At 38.7% G+C, this 24888-nt stretch overlaps 1 protein-coding gene across 5 annotated transcripts; it reads left to right on the forward strand.

Moving 5' to 3' along the window:
* Positions 1–232: 232 nt before the first annotated feature.
* On the forward strand, positions 233–23296 carry EDARADD (EDAR associated death domain). 5 transcript variants are annotated; one of them, XM_027657341.1, is made up of 6 exons: positions 233–252; positions 10430–10488; positions 12241–12280; positions 15032–15120; positions 17846–17891; positions 20378–23296. In XM_027657341.1, the coding sequence occupies exons 2-6, from the start codon at positions 10486–10488 to the stop codon at positions 20752–20754; spliced, it is 555 nt and encodes a 184-aa protein (XP_027513142.1). In that variant the 5' UTR covers positions 233–252; positions 10430–10485; the 3' UTR covers positions 20755–23296. The 5 variants fall into 5 exon arrangements, with proteins under 5 accessions (XP_027513142.1, XP_027513139.1, XP_027513140.1 ...); XM_027657338.1 differs by lacking the exon at positions 233–252 and adding an exon at positions 6183–6272; XM_027657339.1 differs by lacking the exon at positions 233–252 and adding an exon at positions 6201–6272 and having other exon boundaries at positions 10427–10488; positions 15050–15120.
* Positions 23297–24888: the final 1592 nt, after the last annotated feature.

Below are 24888 nucleotides of genomic sequence, written 5' to 3' on the forward strand. Positions count from 1 at the left end.
GTTGTTTCAGTAGAGCTAACATAATAAAATACTGAGTTGTTTGGAAAGAGACACTCCTGTTTCCCTCTCTTTCCCTATCCCATGTGTCTGAGCTAGTTCAGCTCCTTAAGCAAATGTTTGGGGTTTTTCCCTGCTTGGAATAATTTTCTGCCAGAACAGCCAACTAAACTGACTCACTGTATGTCTACTTCATTGCTCAATCTGATTCAGGGGAAAAGGCCAGGGTACATATCCCGGTAGGAAGAAGATAAGGTAGGACCTTCGCTTGCAGTGGCTACTTGCTGTTAGGTCACTTTAGCTACATCTGATTTTATTTTATGAAATATTAGTTTTTTACTGACCCCATAGGGAGACTGTATGACACTTTAGAGGTTGAAAGTTCCAATATGACATCAATTGAATTTGTCTACCTGTGCTTCACCAATAGCTATTGGATCTGGTCTAAGACTTACTGTGGCTTCTTTCCAGTTCCTTTCAAAATATATTTTTTTTAAAGCCCAAACAGCTCAGAACCAATCTGTTGCTCCTGACAGTTCGAAGTTTATATGTAAATTATTTCCAGAATTGCAAAAAGTGATATTCCTGTGGAAAAACATGAGTGTTGCACTGAGGTAATGTGCAGGGTTGCTTGAATTAGGATTTTGTTTTCAGTTCAGATGCCAGCTCAGGCTCTTCTTACACCCTTTCACTTAGAGAATACTGCTTTACTGGAATATGGAGGTGAGCTTTAAGCTTTAAGCCTGGAGTAACTATATCAGAGCACGCTTAAAAGTTTTTAGATTGACCATTTTTATTTACTTATAAATTAATTCAGATTAATTTTGCATTATATTTGTCCTTAAGTGCCAATATGTCACAGATATTTGCATTGCTGAAAATGGCCTGAGACCACGAAATAAAGTAGGCAGTAGTTTGATTCTCTGGTTCCAGAGAGATGATGTAATTGCTCCTTTCTTTCCTCTCTGGAGTACAGACAGTACAGACAGTATACCTATTATTTGGAAACGACTAAATGAGAACCTATTCCTACTTTCAGCATCAGTGGACCAATAAATTTGCTAGATATTTGAGAAGAAACAGCAGAACAGCTGATGTTAATGTTTACATTGCCATAGTTTGCTCTCAATATCTGTACTCCACACTTTATCGCAAGTGGCTTGTTCTTCTCACAAAGGAACTGTTTCTGTTCAGCAGATTAAGGTGAATGCATTGTATTAGTTTACATTTTGTACCTTTGATTCTGGAACAAAGTTTCTATGATGAGTGTTTAAAAAAGCCCCAAAACATTGGAAGAATCAAGCACATGCACTGTCTCACACTTGGGCTGCATAAAGGACTATACAAGTTAGATATAAACTATCATATTTTTTAAGTCATACTGTTCACTTAGTTGCCAGTTCAGAACACTTTATGCTAATTATAGAAGGTACTTTATTTCTTCACCTCTGAAGTGCTTGTATTAGAAGTTAGCAGTGGTTTAGTTTTTTACTGCCATATTAGAAGGACAAGAAACTCACTGTAAAAATGTATAATGACTTGTTTTAAGAGGACAAAAAAATATTTCTTGTTTACATAAGTATTATCTGCTATACCAGAACTGAATGTAGCTGAACATAGTTTTCTTAACTCTGGAGTATTTTCAATCTTATTTTATGCTTTAGTGTTGATTTAAACCTATGAATGCTACTTCGATAGTGGTATAAAAATGTGTAAAAAGCCACCCCAAAAATAAAAATCCTAATATAAGATTTCTTTGTGAAATCAGTTTCAGGAAATAGAAGAAACAGTCTTTGAATTGCAGTCAAAACCTAATAGCATATTACAAAGCTCTAAGTATCTACTTAGCATCTTTCATTTAAAGAAATTTGCCACGATGTTATGATATTTTAGCAGGGGCTGAGAACAAGCCTTTACTGGGGAGAGAGATAATCATAGTTTACAGATTACTGGGGTCATGAAGAGTATGGCCTGTATATTTAATTTTTTAATGTGGTTGGCATAAGAACAAATATCTCCTCTGATTTCATAATATGCATTGCTGTTAAAAATGTTGACAGTTCTATTTGCAAGCTCTTTCCACGTGCAAGCAAAGAAAGCCTTGAACATGGAAACTAAAAACTTTATTCTGTATTCACAAATAAGAATTAAATAATGCACATCAGAGTCATCTCTTTCTCATCACAACGTTGTTCTCTTGAGTGGGCAGAGATCTGGGTGCACCAGAGAGTGACAGACAGTCTTTTAGCGGATGTAGCAAATCTGTAATTACCAAACTTGCCTCTGGCCCGCAGAGAGGACACAGTGGGACTTGAAACTGCTCAAGTCTTGCTACTATCAGCTCCACTGTGCTTTTTAGCCAGGTCTTATTTGCCAGAATTAAGTTTATGCACTCTGGTTGTGGATAGAAATGATAACCTACAGTCATCAACTGTGTAAAAACGGATATTAGAGATTATTATGGACTAATTTAAGTGAACATACAAGGCAAAAGAGGATGGTGTCGCATTTCATGTTAGGAGAAGCTTGGTAAATCCCAGCTGCTTTGTCAAGTTCATGAACTAGATTTCAGTAATATGAAACGTGGATTTTTCTTTTGAATTTTTTTGCCCTTGAAACTTTTGCCTTTATTTATTTTTCCAAATTAACATTTGAGTGAGTCCTTCCTAAACTTACGAGAGTAAACCAGAAGAATCAATATGTCACAAACTTCTGTTTAAGTGTGGCAAACAGCAGCGGTGGGAGGGCAGTGCCTGCTGAGCAATGGAACATCTTGTGGTAGTCTGGATTTAATGATACAGCAAGGCACAGCTGTGGGTAAGGACTTTCGGTAAACCACCTGATGTAAGTACAGAAAGCAGACAAGTAGCAGGGCACTTGAGTTCAGTGGTCTGTCAGGCCTTCTACAACTGAAAAAGCTTTTGTAGGTGGTGAAAAACTAACTACAAATCTTGGCTATAAACCTGTACTGTCATTTCCATGTTTTATGTGTGTGTGTTAGAGCTGGATGCTAACAAACTGCATTGTGTAGTGTATAATAGCACGATCTGAATGAAGGGTAGAAGTAATGTATGGAGTCTTAGTGTCATTCCTGTACCTATAATTTTTTAAGAAGGAATGCTAACAAAGAAATAAGTCTACTAGCTCTGTCAAACTTCTGAATATAGTGGTAGCAGATGAACATACATAATCTTGTTTAAAAAACCCCCTAAGATTTGTGCACTTGCACTTTCTGTACATGTGCTTATCTGTCAACAAATCTGACCATGAGGTATAGATCTCAGCTAAATTGTAGATTGATGGAAACAAGCAGCCAGGCAGGGGGACTGTGCTAGAGTCCCTGCAGAGAGATAAGCTGCAGCCTGAAATCGATCGTATTAGGCTCAGTTTCAAAATGTCAATCCAGAGAAAGCAAGGTTTTACTGTTTCTGTGGCGTCTGTTTGACTTGGACACAGCACAGCTCCTGGAGTGGTGGGAACATTCCCATATCGTGCAGTCCTGTCAGGCAAACAAATTATCCACAGGCTTACATAAGATGGTCTAGGTGTGCGTCATTTCTTATATTTTCTCCATATAATGCTGCTTCTGTCAAATAAATGTCAAAATCGTGACATTCCTGTAAAAGAACTGTAAGAGAACAGACCAATATAATTATTGGCAAAGAAAGTAGCTTTAACTTTTTAGCTGCTGATTTATTATTCCTACTCCAAAACTGTCTCAAAATTTTCAAGAACTGTTCTAGCAACTCTCTGAAGCTGCTGACAGCTGAAAGCTATGTCTAGGACACCTGGGAGAGAAAATGCAGGGAGGTTTTTCCTAAATCTACTGAAACACATCAAGGGTGAGGAGTTTATGTTGACATAGAAGTATTTTACTCAGTATGAACTTCCTTAAATGAAGATATTTGAAACGTAGAAAGCAAACAGATGAGAATGAATAAACCAGGTTGCCATGCAGTTCTGGCAGACCCGCGGTTACTGTGTCTATTGGCAACCCCTGTCAGGGGGATGGGAAGGTTACTGTTCCACTGAGTTATAGTGGCATTTGTGATCTGGAGCAAAAGCTCTTTATTTCCATGGGGAAGAGCCACAGAGGATCAGTTGAGAAAAAAGTTTGGGGTTTTTGGTTTGTTTGTGGTGGTTTGTGTTTGGTGGGTTTTTTTGTCGTTTTTGTTTTTGTTTTTTGTTTTTGATTTTGGTTTTTGTTTTGGTTTTGGGGGGTTTTTTTGTTTTGTTTTGTTTTTTGGTTGCTTTGGTTTTTTGAGGTGGGGGGAGATAGCAATAATATTTTTCAGGAGAGGAATATATTGTCCATGGTTTTGTCTGCAGTCTTGTGCTCAGACAAATGTGGGAAATCCCTTGAGACTGTGCACTAATTGCTATTTCAAACAATAAACTATCCAGCTATATATTACCAGATAGTTTGTAGATCTTTGAGAAAAGCCTCTGTCCTCATCAAAGATGGCTAGTTTGTTTTTTTTTTATGGGGCCAGGAAAGGAGTGAGAAGAGATCTGTGTAAACTTGATTTGTAAAAACTATTTGAAATTATTAATTCTGTACTTGACTGAAAATTTACAAAATCCTGAACTCTTCTCATTATGATTAGTTATGCTGAGTTTAGTAGCTTACAGGGTTACAGCCAGGTAAGAGATAGACTGTAATAAGCTATAGAAATTTGATGAGAAAGTTAATTCAGCATTTTAGAGAATGCTGTTGCCTAAAGTTATCTTATTCTGGACTCAGCTTTTATGATACAGTTGTATTTAGTTTTGCCAAAATAATTCCTGGCTTTCTGGACTGGTCAGTTAGCTGACCGACACTTATTTAATAACACACTGTGAGGAATGACAAAGCCACAGTACAGCTAAAAATTTTCTAGATTTTAAACCTAGCAAATTTATGCCTCAATAAAATGAATGCTGTATCTGCCCTGAAGACCTACATGTATGCATTGTCAACCGATACCTTGAACAGCCAGACTCCAAAGACATGCCTAAAAAAATCCTTCATTTTTTACACACCATGAATTGCAGAAATCTTAGTGATTTGTTACCTGTACCTTGGAGACTAAGATGTATAAATATATATATGTACATGTTTGTGTGCATAACCCAATGGTGAAGGCCCCATTTATCTCAGATGAAATAAGAGTAATGCTCTGAATCTCCTAAATACCATGTCTGTACTTTCACTGGTAGGATGATTGAGAGGTAAGATCTCTCTTCCAAACTCCTTATTCTTTTACAAGAATTCTCAAATTCAACAACAGAACCATTGAAAAATATTTTTTAATGCTTTATGGACTTTTGGTTATGCCAGTGTAAGCCATTTGGCTGAATTGGAGCTTTCCCAGTGTAACAGAATAGAATCTGTCTGTAAAGTTACCTTGTTAGTAAAGGAGCCAGGTGGCTTACTGTCAAATGTGATCTTTCTAATGGCATATTCACTTATGCTGGCTTCTTTTGCTTATATGGTACAATAAATAGTAATACATAATATTTCTCATTTGGAGAGCGATGTCATGCACAGACCCCATTTAAGAAACCTGCATTACTTTTATACTGAAACCTTAAATGAGAGAATTTGCCAGAGATGACAGTGGAGTCCCAAAGCAATTACATCCAAAAGTTTAACATCGTCGTGGTATTGGAAGTGACTGTAGCAAAAGAGGACGAATTTTAAATATCTGTGAGAAACCAGTGCAGTTTATGATTGTCGCTTTGCCGCACTCGGCGTTGGTAAACTCTGTCCGTGCACGTTGAGACATCTGCAGGAGCACCTTGAACCCTAATAGAGACCGCCTTTCTCTGTCTGAAGGCAGCGATTTGAGCGCGTTAATACCCGTAAGAGCAGGAGAGAGAGCACTTGATTTTATGTTGTTGAAGTGACTTTAGGTCCAAACTAGCATTACTTGAGGAGTCGTATATGCACCCTGTTGTGTGTGGTGTTAGGGAAACACGGCGTTTTCACATAGCGGAGCCCGGAGCGGTTAATTCGACGTATCCGCGGGAGCGCGGTGTTCCCCCCTGGGAAATGCGGTCTCCCGACGGACGCGCTCTCTATCCCTGCGGGCGTCGAGGCGTGAGACCTCCCTTCCTTTCCTCCCTCCACCTCCCGTTCGCGGGAGCGCCCTACCTGTGGCGGGGCGGTGCAGGAAGGGGGCGGCGCGGCGGGGCGGCGGTTCCGGGCACGTCGGCGGGCGCTGCGCGTTCCTCGCACCGGGACCCGCCGCCGCCGCCCCCCATGGCCGCTCCGCAGGACCCGCTGCCCCCAGGTGAGGACCCGCCGCGGGGTGCCGGGCGGGCGGGGAGTGCACCGAGGGGCGGCGGCGGCTCCCGGGGTCCCCACGGGTCCGGGACAGGCGCTGTGCGGGGCGCGGCCCACCGCGACCACCCGCGGGCTAGGGGGACCCGGGGCCGCGGCTCAGGGGAGCCAGGTGAGGAGCGCAGCCCCGGCTGGGATAAAAAGAGTTGGCTGGTTGCTCCCTTCCCCCTCCGCACACGCTAATTAAGCGTGGTAATAATTTATCATGTGCTCTGCTGATGTGATTTAGTACAACCTGTCTTGTCAAGCCTGCTGTGGTGTTTAGGGTGTAAGTTAGTTTGCGCTAGCACGTTACAAAGACATTTGTAAAAAGACATTTTCTTAGAATCCCAGAGTTTGGGTGGTTAGGAAGTCCATGCATTTTAACTTACACAGCTAATGGAGCAAATGACTTGAGTACCTCATCTGAGGTGTGCCAGCATCACAGTTTTTCCCTACTTATCTGCTCAGACAGGGACAAAATATTGAGTAGTTAACAGTAAACAAAACTGCACAAGTGCTGATGGACTCAGATTTTTCAGAGAGCTGATTATTCTGATACAATTTGCCATACTTCCTCCTCTTACTAAAATCTGAAATTCAGGTGCTTCTGGTCAAAGAACCATTATCGATTTGATTTACAGGGTTCATCTTTATTAACAACATTAGTATTAGGGTGATAACTTTGTTTAAGTTGTATGAAGTTGAACTATTAATTTCACTTGGTGTGAAAGAGGTCTCTTTTTGTGCATGGTTGAACTACCCAGCTATGGTCCACCTTATATGTTTCACTCACTGCTGATAGTGTCAAGGCTGTGTTGCAAGGAAAAAACTAACGGGGGGGAATTCCATCTGTGCTACATAGTGCTTTGTGAATCCCCTCTGCTTAAAGGTCAAAATGCTGAGGTCCATAAAGCTCACCTTCAGGCTTCCTTCCAATGCAAAGATGAAAAGCAGATACAGAATTGACAAACTGTTTGTGCTGGTAAGGGCACAGCACTGCATCCCCATTGCAGTAGCAGTGTTGAACAGAGAGCAACGGTGGGCATTGGTACAAGTCGGCTGCTCTTTGTGCAGACTGGTTATACTGGATGGGCCCAGGCAGAGCTGTAGCAGCCGCTGGGCAGTGTGCAGGTGCAACAGGGTGCGAGCAGAAATGAACCTTGGAAGCAACCATCGAACCTGCCTTATGACTGTCTGAGACAATTTGCATGAGCTGATTTACGTCCATCTGAGTCAACTCACTTGTGGTTCCCTGTAGAAGTGTGGAGAAGTAAATGTAGGCCAGTGGCAATGTGCTGTCAGTGGGGAGTATGGTGATAGTGATTTTTTTGAGGGATTCCAGGTAATGTTGTTATGAAGCTGTCTGTGAAAGTAACTGTGAAATCAGACAATATGCACTGAACAGTCAGTCAGATGATACCTTCATTTCCTGTTGGCCTTTCAGCATGCAAAACTGTGGATGGTTTACATTTGAGATAAACAGAGAACTTTCCTCCCTGCTGCTTTGTGCACCTGTGCCCAGCTATATGACATGAGCTGCAGAATGTTGTGCGAGATATATGTGGGAAAGAGAGAGGGGACATGGCATTTTAACTGTGTTACTCACAATTAAATATTAAGTCTGGTTTTCAGATTATCTGCTTACTATCAGTGGCCAACAAGAGCACAGTGAATCATCTGAAGCCCAGTATGTTGAGTCTTTAATCTTAGGTATAAATATTCATAAACATACATACCACTTATAGAAAATGTTGGGACTGGGTTGTACTCTGCAACCTAAAAAACATGGAAGTCATTGTTCATGAAGAACTGTAAAAAAAGGGAAGAAATTAAGGTATAGCAAAAGAAACAGAGTTTTAAAATATTTTTCAGGATGGATACTAAGCAAGAAAGATGCAGAGCCATAGATTCACGTGAGTGTGTTTCTGAGTGAACCTAGAAAGCAGGAGTCAAAGATACCACATGGGACCCCATCAGCTCTTGTAGAGACATCCTGGAGTTTGTCCAGTCCTTGTTTCAAATGCCCATATTCTCGGAGCTTCTCCCATTTTTTCAGTGCTTCCCTCTGGATCATAGAAAGTGAGTTACCAGTGCCATAATGTACCTTGGTCGTATCTTGGAGGTGTAACAGAGGATAGGGGATGAAGCCCTTACCATAGCTACATAGCCAGCAAGGTTCATGGGCATTCTATGGGGTCTGCTTTCATCTACCTCAAGGCTCCTCTTATATTGGTTGCATGCTTTGCCATTGGGTTTGAATGGAAAAACCAGAAGACTAGGGGTGCCTGGGCTGGCCTTCTTGCCTAGAGCCTTTGGTTGCCAGTTCCTCATTGTTTTCAGCTTTCCTTTACAATGTGGGCTTCTCTTTTCCCCAGCTTCCTTTTCAGTTCCTCTGCAGCTTTCAACCACAGTTCCCACAAGGAACCTCCATTTTTGGCCCTACTTTTGTGCAATGTCTTATGACAGCTTATTGTATTTTCTTATATCCCGCTGACTATCATCCTCTCTGCATTTGAGTTGGGAAGTTTATGTGCTTCAGTTTGTGCTGACTCTTGCTATCAGGGAAGGCTTTATCCAGATCATTCTGTTAATATCATGTTTCTGGAGCAGGGATTTCATATTTACCAAAAGGGGCATGTGTGACAAGAATATAGGGTTTTGGTAGGGTTTTTTTTTTCCTCTTTTGCATATGGCTTCCTAAACTGCAGTGTGATCGATGCTCATCTGAAATTTCATAGTCCCCTGCCTTTTCAAAACATTCGGTGTGTCTCTGTGTAAAGACTGTGCTCAAGCCTTGTCGTCTGACACCTTTGATCATGTGCCACCTGCCTGGACAATGCCTGTGGATTTTCTGTGGGCTCTAGTGCTGAGAAGGGCTCTGCCTGGCATCACAGAGAGGAGCTGGGCACCATGCTGGACACCCAGGAACTGCTGCTGGTGAGGCTGCCTCACAGAAGCAGGAGGGAGAACAGCTCTGTCCCACTGCTGCCACCTTTTTTATTTTCAATATATTGGACTGTCTTGCATTTTTTACACTTTAGCTTGTTCTGTTGTGTTGAGTAGATTTGTAGCAGTGGGTTCCAAAATAAACAATTATGCTAAATTTGAGTTGGTTAGAATAACGTCTGTGTAACTTCTGTGCTATTTTGGGGTCCAGTGTTTCTACTGTGCATTTTATAGTTAATTTCTTGGACTGCATTCTAAATGCATTACTTTTTATATATGGGAGGAGGTAATTGCCAAATATTGATTCCAATCACCTCTTACTGGTTGCAGCTGAAAACCTTTAATGTGTACTTGTAGCAAGTATGAGGACTTTGAGTGAGAGTGACAAAAATGGAATGACAATCTGACTATATAATTTAAAATGCTTTTCAATTTTTGAGAACATTGATACTTATCATCAGAAGACATTTCTCGAAAATATAGCAGGATGATGTTAAATTACAGGAGTGGTTTTCTGAATCCTGACTTCTGTATGAGATTTGTTTTAGATTCTCTGTGCACTTGTGGCCAGTACCTCCCTATTATTTGTCAGTTTAGCCACTGATGCAGAGGGGTTGACATTTCATGATTCACCTGCAGGTACTTTGAAGATTTCTTTTTTGTATTCTTTTGATGTTCATATAGTTGAAGTTTATTATTCTATTTTATACAAATAATATTTTCCTCAAATATGTTTTTTAATTACGTTACTACAATCTGCTGTTTGTAATAGTATTAATTTTTGTCATAGTGGGTATGTTTCCTGTTTGAATGATTTCTTTGGGGAAAAAATGGAGTGCTGTCACTGGAAGAACAGAACTCAGCTTTTAGAAAATTTACTAGATTTTATTCTTCATTACTGAATTGTTTTGTGGTTTTTTTTTTTAACTAAAAATAGTTTTCATGTAAGTCTTTTTTTTGTTAGCTTAGAGTTGGGTTTTGTTGTTGCGTGTACTTTCTCATCTATGTGCTCTGACATTTTCCAGTTTGTCATGTTTTCTTGTGGAAATGTAATGACATAATGCATATAATGGCTGCATAGTTGTGCTTTATCTTGGTCAGACAAAGAAGCAAAATATGAATTGGCAGACAGAAATACTTTGATGATTATATAGTGATAAAGCTTTCTTATTCCAGCAGATCATGCAGCAAAAGAGCCAGTGGAGGATACAGATCCAAGCACTCTTTCCTTAACAATGGTATGTGTTTCTGGTCTAATACCGTTCAAATCGTTATAGCTCTCTATGGTTATGTAATGCAGAAGTGAGGTAAAAACGTTCAAGGATGCTAACTCTAAATAAGGATTTTGCTTATCTGTATGATTGCATAAACAAATTTTAATTTACTAACTTTGTGCAGTTAAAGTGTAAATAAAAATACCAATCAGTGCATCAGCTGAATTGGATGGTGTCAGCAGAGCTGTCCATGGGATAACCTCCAGAGGCTATGATAGTGCCATCTTTTTAATTTAAAAAAAACCCAAGAACCGAGAAAAATTGGTGCTGACATTCTTCTGTCTGTATAGTTTGGAGGGATAAGAAAACCCATCTAGGACCTATAATGTCAATTGTACTAAGCTGTTATTCCTTCCTGTGCCAGATGAGTTGAAGTCGTGGAAAGGTAGTACCAAAGAGCAGTGCCTTTGGCAGGCACGGGTGAACCTAGGGAGGGACCAAACAGAGCCCTCTAGTGCTTACTGGCAGAGGAACATCGCTTAGGACAAGTGTCTTAGGATATCGAGCATGCCAGTCTTATGCTGAGGTAGGAGTATATCTGCTGGGGTAGAAGTAATATGAAATCCTATGAAGTCTTTTAAATGTGGGGATTTATTTTGGTTTTGGTTGGGGTTTTTTTGTTTGGGTTTTTTGGGGATTTTTTTCTTTGTTTGTTTGGTGGTTTTTTTTAGTGTTGCTATGGATTATTTATTCTGGGGGAAAATTTACAGTGCCATGTACCCCAGGGAAAACTATTGTCAAATATAGTTATGTAAACAGATTGAAATGCGTTAATTTATTTTATGAATGGCAAGTGAGCAAATTATTGCTTTGTCTTGGTGTTTTCTTCCCATTTTGAAGCTTTGCAACAGGGACTCTGCAGGAAACTCTGAAAATTTCACTAGTACTTTAATGCTGAGGCTGCACTGCTATCCATTATTGCAGTATGTTTATTTGCATTTTTGCTTGCAGGTTTTAATAAAAACTATAGACTTCTCTTTGGTTTTGTGGACTGATTAAATTAGATACTGTATTTTGCTAAGGGGATTTTTTTTTTTAAAGGTGAGGGAAAGTTGCTGTGTCTGAGACATGAAGTTTCTTTAACACACAACCCCACCATAAAAGATCTTTTAATCCATTTGCTTGGTTATGAGCTTCTTTAAAAGCCTCACCTACTTTTGCATAAGGGTGAGGGTCATAGGGAAGGAGGTAGATTTCAGGCATAATATTAGGTTATAACATGCCCAGAAATCAGTAGCTATCTCCTTAGACTCAGTAATAATAATTTTCTATTGCATCTTAACTGACTATTTAAGTTTAGAAAAGAAGGGGCAAATATTTCTTTTTTTTCCCAATACAATAATTTATCAAAAGCTCCTATCTCCTAAAAAAGCATTTTAAATCATCTCTGTTCCTCCTGGTATGCATTACCTTTTCAAGATTATCTTGCTACTTAAGTGCAAAATTTCTTTCCCAATCTCTGCTATTTCACTCGAAAGTAATACATTTAAAAATACTGTAGCAACACAGCAATCTCTATTACTTTTGCATGTGCTAATCAAAATTGCTAGTAGCATCTCAGTTACCACGTAAGAAGTGTTACTGTATCTGATGGTGAACAGATCAACTAGTAGCAACTTAAGTGATGCAACTATAATTACACGATTTTATATGCTCTTTCTCCAGCACAATTACATTCAAAATAACAAGTATCTGTTTCTTGCCTTTTTGTGACAGACTGAAAAATATCCTGTCCAAGACACAGGAGTACCTAAAGGTAAGTATTGTGAATTCTGTCTATTCAGGTGTCATAGATATGTGTTGTTACGTGCAATAAAACCGGTGGTGCTATCCAAAAATTGAAACACTCATACTTTTTCCTAGATGTGTGTTTTAAATGTAATGTCCTCTTCTGTATTTTTAAGGTCAGTTTGGTGTGTATATTTAACTTCTGAAATAACCTTCCAAAGTTTAGTTTTGATCTAAAAGTCAGTCTAAAACTATCATCAGAAGATCTGGGTTCTCAGTCTGGAAGGAAAATACATCGAAGAACAGTGTTCAGACAACAGATGGTAGAGACATCATTATGTTAGAAGGTGGCTTTGAAGAGGTTACCAGTGCTTTCAGGTTGGCAGAAATAATAAATCAAGAAATACCCTTCAGGTCTTTTGCTTCTGATTGCATTCTCAGCCTTATAACCAATCAACTCTTCGTGCTGTCCTTTGCCTTCAGCAGATGTTGATGCCATGTACTTGGGACTTGTCCAGGGAATGCACGGGCAGGGGCTCAGTTGAGAAGCCCTCTGCAGACAGTGTGTCTCTGTCCTGTGTTGCACAGCAGGTCTGCAACAGGACAGACACAGAAAACTAGGCAGGAACTAGTCACAATGGAAACTTTTGTTGAGGAGTGTGAGCAGCATACGACTGGGTTTAGAGAAAGGTCGGAGGTTATTTTGGGGACTTAAGGAAGCCAGCTAAAGGAAATGAACGTCTTTTCAGAAGTGCTGCTCAGTAGGGAAATATAACACAGGATGAAGACTTTGAAATCATAAACTACTTTCTCCTTATTTGCAACAGGTGGTTTGGTCATTCAAAATTGTTTTTAGCACTAAAGCAATTACACTGTAGCATTCTTTTCCATGTGCTGTTTTTTATTTCACCCATGACATTAGGTTCTCCTCAAAATTAATTAGATAATTCCTAAATTTTAAATTTGTCAAAGCTGTTTGAAATCTGAAATTGCATGTTTTAAATGCATTTAATTTAAAAAGGAAAGTTAAGACGTAAGTAGAAATGCCAGCATGAAAGGAAGTGAAATCAGTTTATATTTAGTTTCGGCTTCCTCTTGCTATGTGTAAGAAGATGGAAGTACTAATATAAAAATATAGCTTGACATTCCCCCTTTGTAGTTGAAAGTGATACAAATTCCTCTTAATATTCCATTCATTTCCATGATTTCAATTTTTTTTTCTGAGAATGACTTTTCATAACTATTTCTATAAAAATACACTTAGAAATAGGAACCTGTGAGATAAAAGGTATAACAGATGTGTAGGTCTGATTCTGTGTAACACACAATTATGTTTGCTTCAGATGTAATGTTTGATCAGACAGTACATCGGGAGAGTGGCTGTCTGTTGCTTTTAGAGCTCAATTAATTAATGGGCCATTTTGAGTCCATAATTTATTAAAGTTCTTGGCACCCTTTACTGATTATGAAATAAAGGGGAGATATGGGAACTTTTTATCTTGCAGGGGTAGTCTTAATGCTTATCATGATTTGATTATAATTCTACCTTCACTCAAATATAGAGCAAATTTCACATGTACTGTTTCCAGAAATTTGATGCCCATGCTCTTCATATTCAGACAGACTTTTTTTTTTCATTTTGGTTTTTTGTCATTGTTTCTGGGCCTACAGTAATAAAGAATAACAATAATCCTTACTAAACATTGACCCTGCTAGGGGTGAAATACTATTTGGCTTTAAGTTTCAACAGTCTTATAAATCCAGAAAAAGAGGAAAATAATGATTTTTGGGTTTTTTCTTGCAAGTGTAAGGATGAGTTCTTTGATTCAGATAAATTTATTGAGTGAGATAAGCAAATATGTCTTCTTTCTGTTATCTGAAGATTCATAAAGCTAATAGATGTTCTTTAATGAGATCTTACCACTAGGCAAACAGCAAATGGAAATGTACCAGCACTACAAAGGTAGTCAGCACCATGGAGCATTCCTTTGTGTAAAAATGTGGAATATAACCTCTTTTAAGCTTGTGTTAATGGTTGGTCAGCATCTGACCCAGGGGAATGATGGAAATGGTTTGATGAGGAGGACCTTATTAATCATGCTGAGTGGAATTTGTCTATTTGCACAAGGTTCACAAAGGGTTTATGTATCCCTTCTATCCCATTTTGAGGGCTGTAGTGATGCATGAAAGGTTAATAGAGTTTGTGCTGTAATGGGGAATGCCGTGCTTTTCAGTAGAGTCCCAGGGCAGTTGATAAACACACTTTAAAATTGATTATTTCAGTGCTTCAGAAAATTCCTGTGCAGTAGAAATAAGCAGGACGAGCCCAGTTCACAAAGGGGCAGAATAAAAAGTAATTATTTATGTGGTATATATTTCAACAACTGTCATTGTGTGATGAGAAAAGCAAACCAAAAACTATAGTGACTTGTGATAATCATCCTCAGCCTACTTTGATGTATTGATCCTGTAGTCAGCTTTCTGAAAGAAGAACGTGACTCTTGCTTTAAAAGTAGCGCAGTGTTTGTTTAGAAAACAACTGCTACTCTAATAGCTAATCTCTGCAAGGATTATATTTCTTTGCACAGTCATGCTCTGCATTATTGTTACAATCTCTGCTGATTTAATATTTTCGTCTTTTAATATAGCAATTTCCAGTGCTTGATCATGATATGGAGTTAAATTTTGTGTGTTAGACACCTATAATTTATGTTTGATAGTCTTACTATTTAAATTTGTATTTGAGCGGAAGACCAGTGTTTCACACTCTTTGTCTTAGATGAAGAATACCTTACAGATCAAGTTACGTTGGAAATTGCATCTGTGAACATCAAGACCCTTACACCAGATTCTGGCCTAATCCAACAGGTAAGAAAAATGATACTTGAATGTGAAATAAGTTATTGCTGTTAGATTAAGTATTTTAACAAATAAATATATTTTCAGATTATATCTGGAGAGCACAGAATTACTCAGTAAAAGAGATCAGAAATAGGCTCTCTTTCCAAGAGTTCAATGAAGTAAGTTTTTGTGGAGAGAAGCAGAAAGGTTATTTTATCATTAACATATCCTTTTTAGTTTAAATAGGTTTTGATTAGTGTGTAGATGCTCTGAAGAAGAGACAGCAAATAGTTAAGGCTTTGTCATGCATGCTGTCCCTCTTTCCTGTTGAAAATAGAGCCAGGGCAGAGAATAAGTGAAGAAGTAAGGAATCCTAGGTTTTGCCCTTAGGGAGGCATTTGACCATTTTGCTTTGATTTTGGGACACTGCTCTTCCCATAGTTGAAACACTCTCCATTATTTGTGACATCTTACATTGCCATAGAATGGACAATACTGAGTGACTCCCATGCTCCATGGTTATCATATTTCAAGTGAATGTTATTTGCTGAATTTCAAATTGATTCTCTTTGGGTTGAGCAGAAAACTTGGAGAAGAGAAATGAATGAGCATTTTCCAGCGAGACGAAGAATTAAAAGGAGTTCCTTATGCCAGAGTCCCAGCTGAATTTCATCAGAAACAAACATGGGTTTGGTATGCATTTCACAGATGATGGAGGTAACGGTTCATTCCCATCATCAAGAAGAGAGCATTTATTGACAGCTTAGAATCACTATAAAGATAATTCAGTGTATCAGGGTGTTAATGATTCCACAGAGCTGGAAAACTTTCTGCTTACCTTCAGACTGTGCTTAGGTTTATGGCTTTGATTAGATCCATAGAGGTTGAGGACCTTCACTGTGGGCTTAAAAATGCTCACATGGGCAGTAACACTACATTGTCTTATTGCAATTACATTACAAGAAAATTATCTTGAATAAACCCGAGTGCATCTGACTTGATAAAAGTGGATAATGACTGATGGGTAAAAATATGAATTTTGAAAACAGATGTATGGCACAGGTAAGTATCCCTGCTTTATTTTGTACATTTTGCCATACAGCCCACTCTTGTTAATTTTTTTATCACAAGACATGTATAATGACATAAAGGCATTTAGGTATCAGCTTTCACAATACAGTTTGAACTTTCACGAGTTCTTAAAGTCTAGGAAATGTTACTGAAGGTCAGGATAGCAACTAAGTGAACAGGATCTGCTTTTTTTTTTTTTTTTTTTTTTAATTTGCTTATTTGTGTCTTTTGAAGTAGATCTCTGGGGAGGCTGAGCTGTTCTGGGAAGTTCATCTTTCTCCCAGTGGGTCATCCTTCTGGGAGTTTGCTCCTCAGGGCTCATTAATAATATTCTGCTTTTTAAAGGAATTTCTGGGAGTGGAGACAATGACTATAATCAGAATCTCTATATTTAGTTTTTCTTAAACTTTGAGTGCTCACGTGTTGCCATGAAGGCCAACTTTAAGTTTAAAAAGCATTGTCCAGGTAAAGCTGTCATGGAGCCAGTGGAAAAGTAAAGTAGTAGAAGATAATGGCAACGCTTATCCTGTTGCAATTGGCAAGTGCAGTGTTAGATCTCTCTTCAGCAGAGAACAGACATTCTGATGTTGCATGTGTGATCTTGCCGTTTTCAAGGAATAAAGAAATGCTGAAAATAGTATGCAAATTTTTCCTTTGTGAGCATATGCAAGTTCACCAAAACAAATGGAAGTGCCTATATTCTATTTTTAATGGATTTCTTAGTAAAGAGGGTGTAGCAGGTAGGAATAAAGTATCTTATTACACCGTATTTTTACCCATATAATGACTTGTGTTTGCATGCACAACTTGCAAAATGTTAAGAAGCCTGCTGTGATAGTTTTGGAAGAATGACGCAATACAAAAAAATCAACAATACTTTGCTGCAGCTATCTAAGGGGAAAATCCCCTTCTGCTTTCATCTTTAAATCCTCAACGGAGGAAAGCTATTTCACCTGGCTCCACACCCGCATAGTTAAAATAAGGGGAGCTGCAGTTTCCCACAGTTCTAGGATCAAGGGCTGTCTTCCAGTTTTTAGATGTTGCCAAGTAGTTGAATTTTAACGTTACAACGTGTGTTACAGTCTTAAGTTGGTAAGAAATTTCATTATGTTTAATTAGCAAGTGAAAAACCACTGGGGGAATGTTTACTTCTAACAGGGGGAGGGTTAGATCTGAGCCAGCAGAAATGTTCAAATCAACATGTTGCCTAAAAAAGCTTCCTATATATGTAAAAAAGTTTGTAAAAAAAGCTCCCCCACTTTTCCTGGATCAGTGAAACAATCCCTCACTACTGCATTCAACAGGCAAAATCCTTGTTTTTTTCTCATTACAAAACATTTAAAAATATTTAGTCAAACCATGTAAATTGTTGAACAGCTGTTGAGGATTAAGAACAAATTATTCAAAAGATATAATGCTATAGCATATCATTAATTAAGATGACATTGTTCAGTGAATACAACCAACAGGGTAGTTCTGTGAGCCAAAGCATGGAAATCCTGTGTGAGAAGACTGCAGATTGTCAGGAATTCCTCAAAACATTATATATTCCCTGTCTGACTTTAAAAGAATCCTGAGCTACTTGTAAGTAATCTCTTGCCAGTTGCAAATTATCCAAATAGCTATTCTGGTATCAAGTACATTGTTTTATTTTGATTTATATTTGTTTTCTGCTTTGTAGCCAGAAGACAAAGACACGCAAAACCATACCAACGAATCACTTTCAGGTAACGTGTCAGCTTTCTTGTTCTATGTATTTTATTCATAGATTTTCTTTGAAAGTACTTTATTAAAAACTGCTCTTTGTCATAACCAAGAACTGCCTGCGTAACTAGTATTAGTGGACCTCATTTCATGACCTGTGTCATTTACAGCTTCCCCTTTGTTCTGAGAGGTTGGTGATCAATAATGCAGACCATACAAAATGTATAACTTGGGCTTTTCAAATGTATGTAGTACATATGCTTTTAGAAGTGATCTGTAAATAGCTGTTGGGAGAGAGCAAGAGCTGGCAGTAGGCTGTGGGGGCTTATCCCATTACTGTATGAGCTCTGCTGTGTGAGGGGTGTGTATGTGTATGACATACAGTTCTCTCAGTCTAACAGTGAGAAACTGAGTTTTCTATTAGTAAAAGAAGCTTGTCCTATCATGTAGCATCAGGATCATGCAATTAGTTGGGTAGGTCAGTCATTTGCTTGTCAGTGTCTAACATGGGGCATCTTAGAAAAGCAGGATTCTTTATGATGCTTTTGATAGTCTTGCAGATGGTATAGCACAAGAAGCAGGTTGGTTTAGTTTTGTTTACTTATAACTGTGCCCTTTTACAGGGGTGTTTTCTTTACCTCTTCTTCCCTGCTTTTATTGGAGGATAAAATTTAGTCTGGAATCCCTGCCAGAGTAAATAAGATGAAGTTCAGATAGGGTGCTCTCCTGCCCTTTTTGCTCAGCTAGAACTTTGATTGGATTATACTCATTTTGCCTTGTTTGCATAAGTAGATGTTGGTATGAATGAGGCAAGAAAGTTTTGTCTCACTTCAGCAAGAGCTTAGGGTGCACAAGAAGAACAGAAGAGTTAACATACATATTCCTCTAGAGAACAGCTGTAAGGCCTGTGGAATACCTGTGAGCAAACATGTCACCAGAACATGTTTACCCTTAACAGGGAATCTGAGCATTTGTATGAAGTTAAGTGTCTGCAGCACTGTTGTTGCTGCGTGTCCTAACTTGTTGAAAACTTCAGAAGTTGTCTTTGGCCTGCTAAAAAAGCAACCTGATGAGCAGTCTTACAAAAATAACAATAGCCTGTTCTTTCCTTAAAAACAAAATACAAAGTGCATGCAGACACTGCATTCAGCTCACTATTTGATGGTCTTTCTGGACTTTTCACGCCATCTGACAAAAATTACTGCAAATAAATTAATAATAATTAAAAAAAAAAAAGCCACAAAACCCCACAAACAAACCACCTTCACAGATGCTGTTGTCTGTATGAGTAGGTGACACTAAGTACCAGATATGTCCTTTGCCAGAGATACAGTTCAGGCTTCTGATCCAGCACTTGTAAATTGTGTGTCATTGTTTTCTGTTGTTCTTAATCAATGTTTTGATTAATACCAGCCCCTTTTTGAAAAAGTCTCATCCCAAGTAGGACTAGTTACTTCCCTATTTAAAGCTGTACAGTGAGGCTGGAGTACAGAAGCTTTAGAAAATGCTTCTAGAATGTGTCCATTTTGAGAGATCAAATTCTCCCTGCTTTCAAAAAGGAGCAGGGAGAGTTAACGTCATATCTACAGCCAAAATGCTGATTCCATGTCCTACATCACTGCAGTGTTAAAGGTTTTGGCATTAGTGTTTAGCTAAAAGTATGACTAGCACTGGTTTCCACATGCTTTTATGGGCTATAAATATATATATTTGGTCTGACAACACCACATTGTTCACAGTGCTGCAGAGATACTGAATGTTGTGCGTAGGAGACCTCTAAATGATGATTTTTGGTATTTGATGCAGATTTTAGAACATATCACCACCTCCTTCCAGCAACTTGATGTTTTTATTTTTCTCACACATTGAAGAGTATGCACTTTATTCCTTTCCATAATGCACATTTCAAATGGGCTTCCTTGGTAGAATAGGGACAGCTTCTATTGTAAGAGCCCTTACAAAGCAAAGGAATGTTTAGCACTTTTTTATTGTACTAAAGTACTAAGTGTTTGGAACTGTCAGCAGAGATTCTTGTGGGGCACGTATTTCATGTTGCTATGAAGGCAGCAGATCAGAAATGCAAAACCTTTTCCTTTATCCTACAACACATGTATGCATGATGCACGAAATGCATGCATAATCCTGTTGGTGATGTAGGCAGGGGTTATGGCAAATTCGAGGAAGCAACACAGTTCCAAAAACACAAAAGTGGAATATCCTAGCCCACACACTGCATTGAATCCCATGTCTTTTCTATAAAAGTATTAATATGGTGCTTTCAAAATTACTGTCCTTTTGATTAAAGCCACTGAGCATAGCGAAGAGAGGTTTTAGAAAGTTAATGTCATGAGTTCTTCTAAAGGAAAAGCATTGCATGTCGCTGTTCTGACTCAGAAGTGATTCACAGGAACATAAAACTCTTCAACCGTTTATGCTTTTAACATTTAGTTCCCGGTGAAACCACAACAATAGATCCTAACTTCTCCCCATGTAATGGTTTTCACTGCAGATCTCAAGAAAACCTGCAAGGAAAATGTCACCTGCTCCTTGTGCTTATTCCGTGCACCAACCATCAGTGACATGCTCAATGATGAGGACTTGTTGTACACAGTGAGGCTAAAGCTGGATCCTTGCCACCCAACAGTGAAAAACTGGAGAAATTTAGCAAGCAAATGGGGGATGACTTATGATGAATTGTGTTTCCTTGAACAAAAGCCCCAGAGTCCCACCTTGGAGTTCTTGCTACGGAATAGTGACCGGACTGTGGAGCAGCTGATTGATCTCTGTAAATTTTATAAGAGAATTGATGTTGTGAAAGTGCTGCTGAAATGGGTGGAGGAGGAATGGCCCAAGAGAGGGAACAGAACTTACCAGAATGACTTCTAGGTCAAAGAAAGTTGTTAGTCTGTACGTGTTAAATGCTGGGACTAGCTGCCACTAATACATTGGAAGTTTCCCTTGCGAGAGAGAAAAAGCCTGTACTGACAGTTTGTATACTGTGTAAGCCTTTTCTACTGTATACACATATGAATGCTCTGTATCCTCAGGGTTGCAAAGATAATCTTCCAAAAGGGTGTGGAATCATCCAGGCTGTGTTCTTGAGCCTACAAATTCCTTCAGCTTCTTTGCTGCTGTTGGTAGGCTTCCTAAGCAGAAGAGGAATGAAAAAGCCAGAATGCTGGTTTTACTACAGCAGTTGTGAACCATGTCAGCTGTGTTCTGTTGCTATTGGGAAAGCCACAATTAGAAGGCAAGTCTCTTGGCCTTACTGGCAACCCTTCCACAGTTTTGTCTCTTCTACCTAGTAGAAGATGAGGTGTATTTTTTTTCATTTTTTGTTTTTTTTTAAGCTTTGTGACTCTGTTTTTGGCACAGGAACACCTTAGCGTTCCAAGCAGCAATTTGGATTTGCATGTTACAATTAATTCAATGTTTCAACATCACATTTGAGCAAGTTAAGCTTTAAGTCTCTTTTATAAACAAGAATATATTTGCCTTATGAAGAAATCATGCAATTCAGAGAGACTTTCCAACCCATAATCTCTAGGGGGTCAAAAAAAACTAATTAAAATGCTCTATACTTAAAATTATTTTCCAAAGTTTTGAAGACAGTGTATACTCTGAGTGTAGGAATCAAATGCCTCTCACTTTCCAGTGTGAGAGGCTGTGTAAACCTTATCACTCACAGGGTATCGTTAGTATTGACTATAACTTCCCTTTTCACAGGCTGTGGTTTTCTTCACAGTCCTGTGGGTTGACCTACTTTCTGCCCCACACCAAGGTAGTTGCACACCTGTGTGAAACTAGCACTGTGTATTGATTAGAGCCACTCTAATGGAAAATTACCCAGTGAATTCACCTACAGTCCTGGTGGATGGTTATTGAAGCACTTACAAGTGGTTTAGACTGATGTTTTTCAAAGGATTTTGATACTCTGAATTACACTGTTTACAATGTAAGTATTTCAGAAATTGGTCTTTTTCCTACCATTCTTCTGACATCTCAGACAATACTAGTATGTACATAGGTGTATATACCAAAGCACTGGTGAATAGTATGTCAAGACATGGGGTAAAACTAGAATGGGTTGCAGGTTGATACGCTGTTTACTTTTCTCTAGTAGAAATAATAAGAATTAGTAGCAAAGCTGAGGAAAGTCTAATGCTGTATACTGACTTTCTTATTGTAAGAGAATGAAAAAGAACCTCTAGTAATACTTTACTACAGATGCTGAGTGATATGGTTACAGAGGGGCTGGAAGTAAAGATGAACATTTTCAGTGTCAGGCACTAGTTCTGGGGTGGCATAAATTAAGTTTATTTTAGTGACTTCAAGAAGCTGAAAATCTTGTTTCAAGGTGAAAAGAGTGACCTAAATTTGAGGTTTGAATTTTTTATTTTTTTAGAAAAGACTGCAATTTTTAATAACTTTTTTTTAATGATTCCTCAAAAAAGCTGCAACTGTTTAGAACTCTTTAGTTTTCTATCTGTATTTTAAGGAGGAAGTTGTACTGCTGTGTCTTGTTGGGGCTGCAGTTCAGATATTTTGCGTTCCTCTTCCAGGTACTGGGGTTTCCTGATAGATATCTGTCAACTCTAACTTTTGCAAATAATCTTCTGTCCTAAGTTAATGCTCCAGATTCAGCTTTGAGGACTATTGTTGTGGGTGGGCTCTTTGCTATTTTCAGTTCCTACAGAGGTGTCCACTGCCTATGCGCAAACAGCTCATAATGCAGCTTGTCCAACAAAATCCCCATACCCTGGGCCAACTGCACGCATGATTTAGGATTGTATGTCTGTGTGTTAAGTTTTTCTTCTGAGTGATGAGTGCTGGCATGTATGCCAAAGGCTCTTCCCTCCCATAACTTACCACAGCTATATGTGCGTGGTATTATAATATGCTTTGCTTTGGTAGATCCAGTCCAGCAAGGAGCTGGAACCCTCACCTAAGACTCAGAATGGGAATACAAAATGATGCAGCAGCATTCCTGAATCAATGTGTTCAACTGAAATCTACCCCTCTTCCCGTTTCCTGGCTAAAACTTGTAAAATTTTTAAGAAATGCTGATGTCTTCTGGAGATGAGTTCTGATCCCTCAAAGCTCTTGAAAACTCAAATGTCAGCTGCAAGGATTCATGTCTAATGGAAATAAAGCTGCTTCTGAGAGTACATATGTGGATTCTGCGTAAATTGAGCTCTGAAGGTTGAAAATATTAGCCTTAAACTTCACCACACACTGGATTATTTGTTAGTATACTTGAAATACTTTTCTTCCTCTTTGTATGTCGTAAATGGAGATGTACACACTTTTTTTTTAGTTTTATATCTTTTTACAAGATATTGGGTCTGAGTGTTCAGTTTATTCTTATATCTTCTGTTATAATGTATACTATTTTTAAAGAAATATAGATTGTCAATGTTTTACTTTATTGTTTTTGTTTTTATTACAGCTAGGAATACAGCTGTTTTCTTTCTCACCAGTCACCTTGGAACCACTGAACTATCAACTAGTTGTGGGGTGTAAAAAACATCTTATATATGAAATTCATGACTCCTTAAAGCACTTATGTTTGCAACAGGTACTGCTGTTCAAGAAAGGAAGATGCTCTTTTTAATCTATTCCATATGAAAAATAAGTTAATTTTGGTAAGATGATAAAAAGAGAGGTTTATCTAGACATTTGCAGTGGAGTTACTAACTATAGAGAGGTATGAAACCTATAGTGGATGAACTTTCCCTAAATTAATAACCAGTAATGGGCACTAAAAAGGCTCTAATAGGCTATCAGTTTTATTCTTTTATATCTTTCTCCTATTCCCACGTTAGACCTGCTCGCCCTTCAGGGGTTTCCAGCTTTTTGGCTGCTATCTCTGTGCCTGCAGGATTACCAATGGCCTCTCCCACCCACTTTAGCTTCTATGAAACTGCCCAAGCCCCTGTATTCTCTCATTCCTGCAGCTTTGTCTAAGACCTAATGAGCTTAATAACTGTTCTTCCAGGGCAAAGTTCCAGTGTTGTGCTCCAGGAGCACCAAGTTTTTCTGTGGGGCATTCCCAGCAAAACGGTGACAGTGTTCAGTTGCCTCATTCACTGCATGCACTTCCTTTTGATCTGTGAGGAGGAATGCAGGATGGATTTGGGACTGTCCTTTGGAAGCCTACCGTAAAGGATAGGGTAGTCAGCATGGCCCAAGATGCTTGCTTCAAAATAAGTTGTACAGCAACTGTAAACCAGACTTCTCAAGCCACTGCTGAATGATGGAGATCTGCAGCTCTGCCTGGGCAGTGCTTTGTGCAAGAGACTGCATGTTTTTCACTGTCTCAAACTGCCTCCCACAATTCCAAGTGAAGCTGTTAGCAAGAGAAAAAAAAAATGTAAATTCTGATATATGGTTGTTTAAGTTAGGCTGACTTACAGCCAGCCAGAGTTGGAAATTATTTGTCAGACAGCAGAATTGTTTAAACAAGGTCAAAGAAAGTGCATGGCATTTATAATAACTTACAGAGCAGCCTGCTTGTGTAATTTTTGCAGCATATCATGTTCTTCTGTCCATGAAGGCAAAACAATTCATTATTCATAACTAATTTTAATATATTTTGTAAACTTTAAGTTTTGGGTCAGTTTTGGGCAGAGGGGCAGAGCACCATTAAATGAGGACTTGGGCTTGTTGCCTGTTTTGACAGCGAAGTGCTTTGTCTAGCTCCTGAATTCAGCTAGTCTTGATTGCATGGCTATGGTCAGTTGGCCTTAAGTAGATAGGGAATGTATGGATCTACTGGTCAGACAGGCTGAATATAAGCAGCACTAAGAAGAACTTATTTGGAAAGGTGGAGTCTGTAGTATTTGGTTGCCTCTATTTTTGTCAAGGACTGGGACTGATTCCATCTTAAACTGATCACAAAGAGAAGTTTGCAGCTTTGGGAAAGGCTTGCTGTACTTTTTATTAGGGGCAGAGGGGCAGTTAAACTACTGGACAGACTTACTAGCTTGTTTGATCTCTGCATTTTATGTTTGTAAAATG

The sequence above is a fragment of the Corapipo altera genome, unplaced genomic scaffold (genome assembly GCF_003945725.1).
Source record: "Corapipo altera isolate COAL_440 unplaced genomic scaffold, ASM394572v1 2c, whole genome shotgun sequence".
NCBI classification, from domain to species: Eukaryota; Metazoa; Chordata; class Aves; order Passeriformes; family Pipridae; genus Corapipo; species Corapipo altera.

Bases quoted from the DNA above. Each gene is read 5' to 3' on its own strand.
- EDARADD (XM_027657337.1), top strand. From the start codon at position 6,242: ATGGCCGCTCCGCAGGACCCGCTGCCCCCAG. The intron at 10,489-12,240 runs GTATGTGTTTCT...TTTTTGTGACAG, and splicing joins GCACTCTTTCCTTAACAATG to ACTGAAAAATATCCTGTCCA. The intron at 17,892-20,377 runs GTAACGTGTCAG...TTTTCACTGCAG, and splicing joins TACCAACGAATCACTTTCAG to ATCTCAAGAAAACCTGCAAG.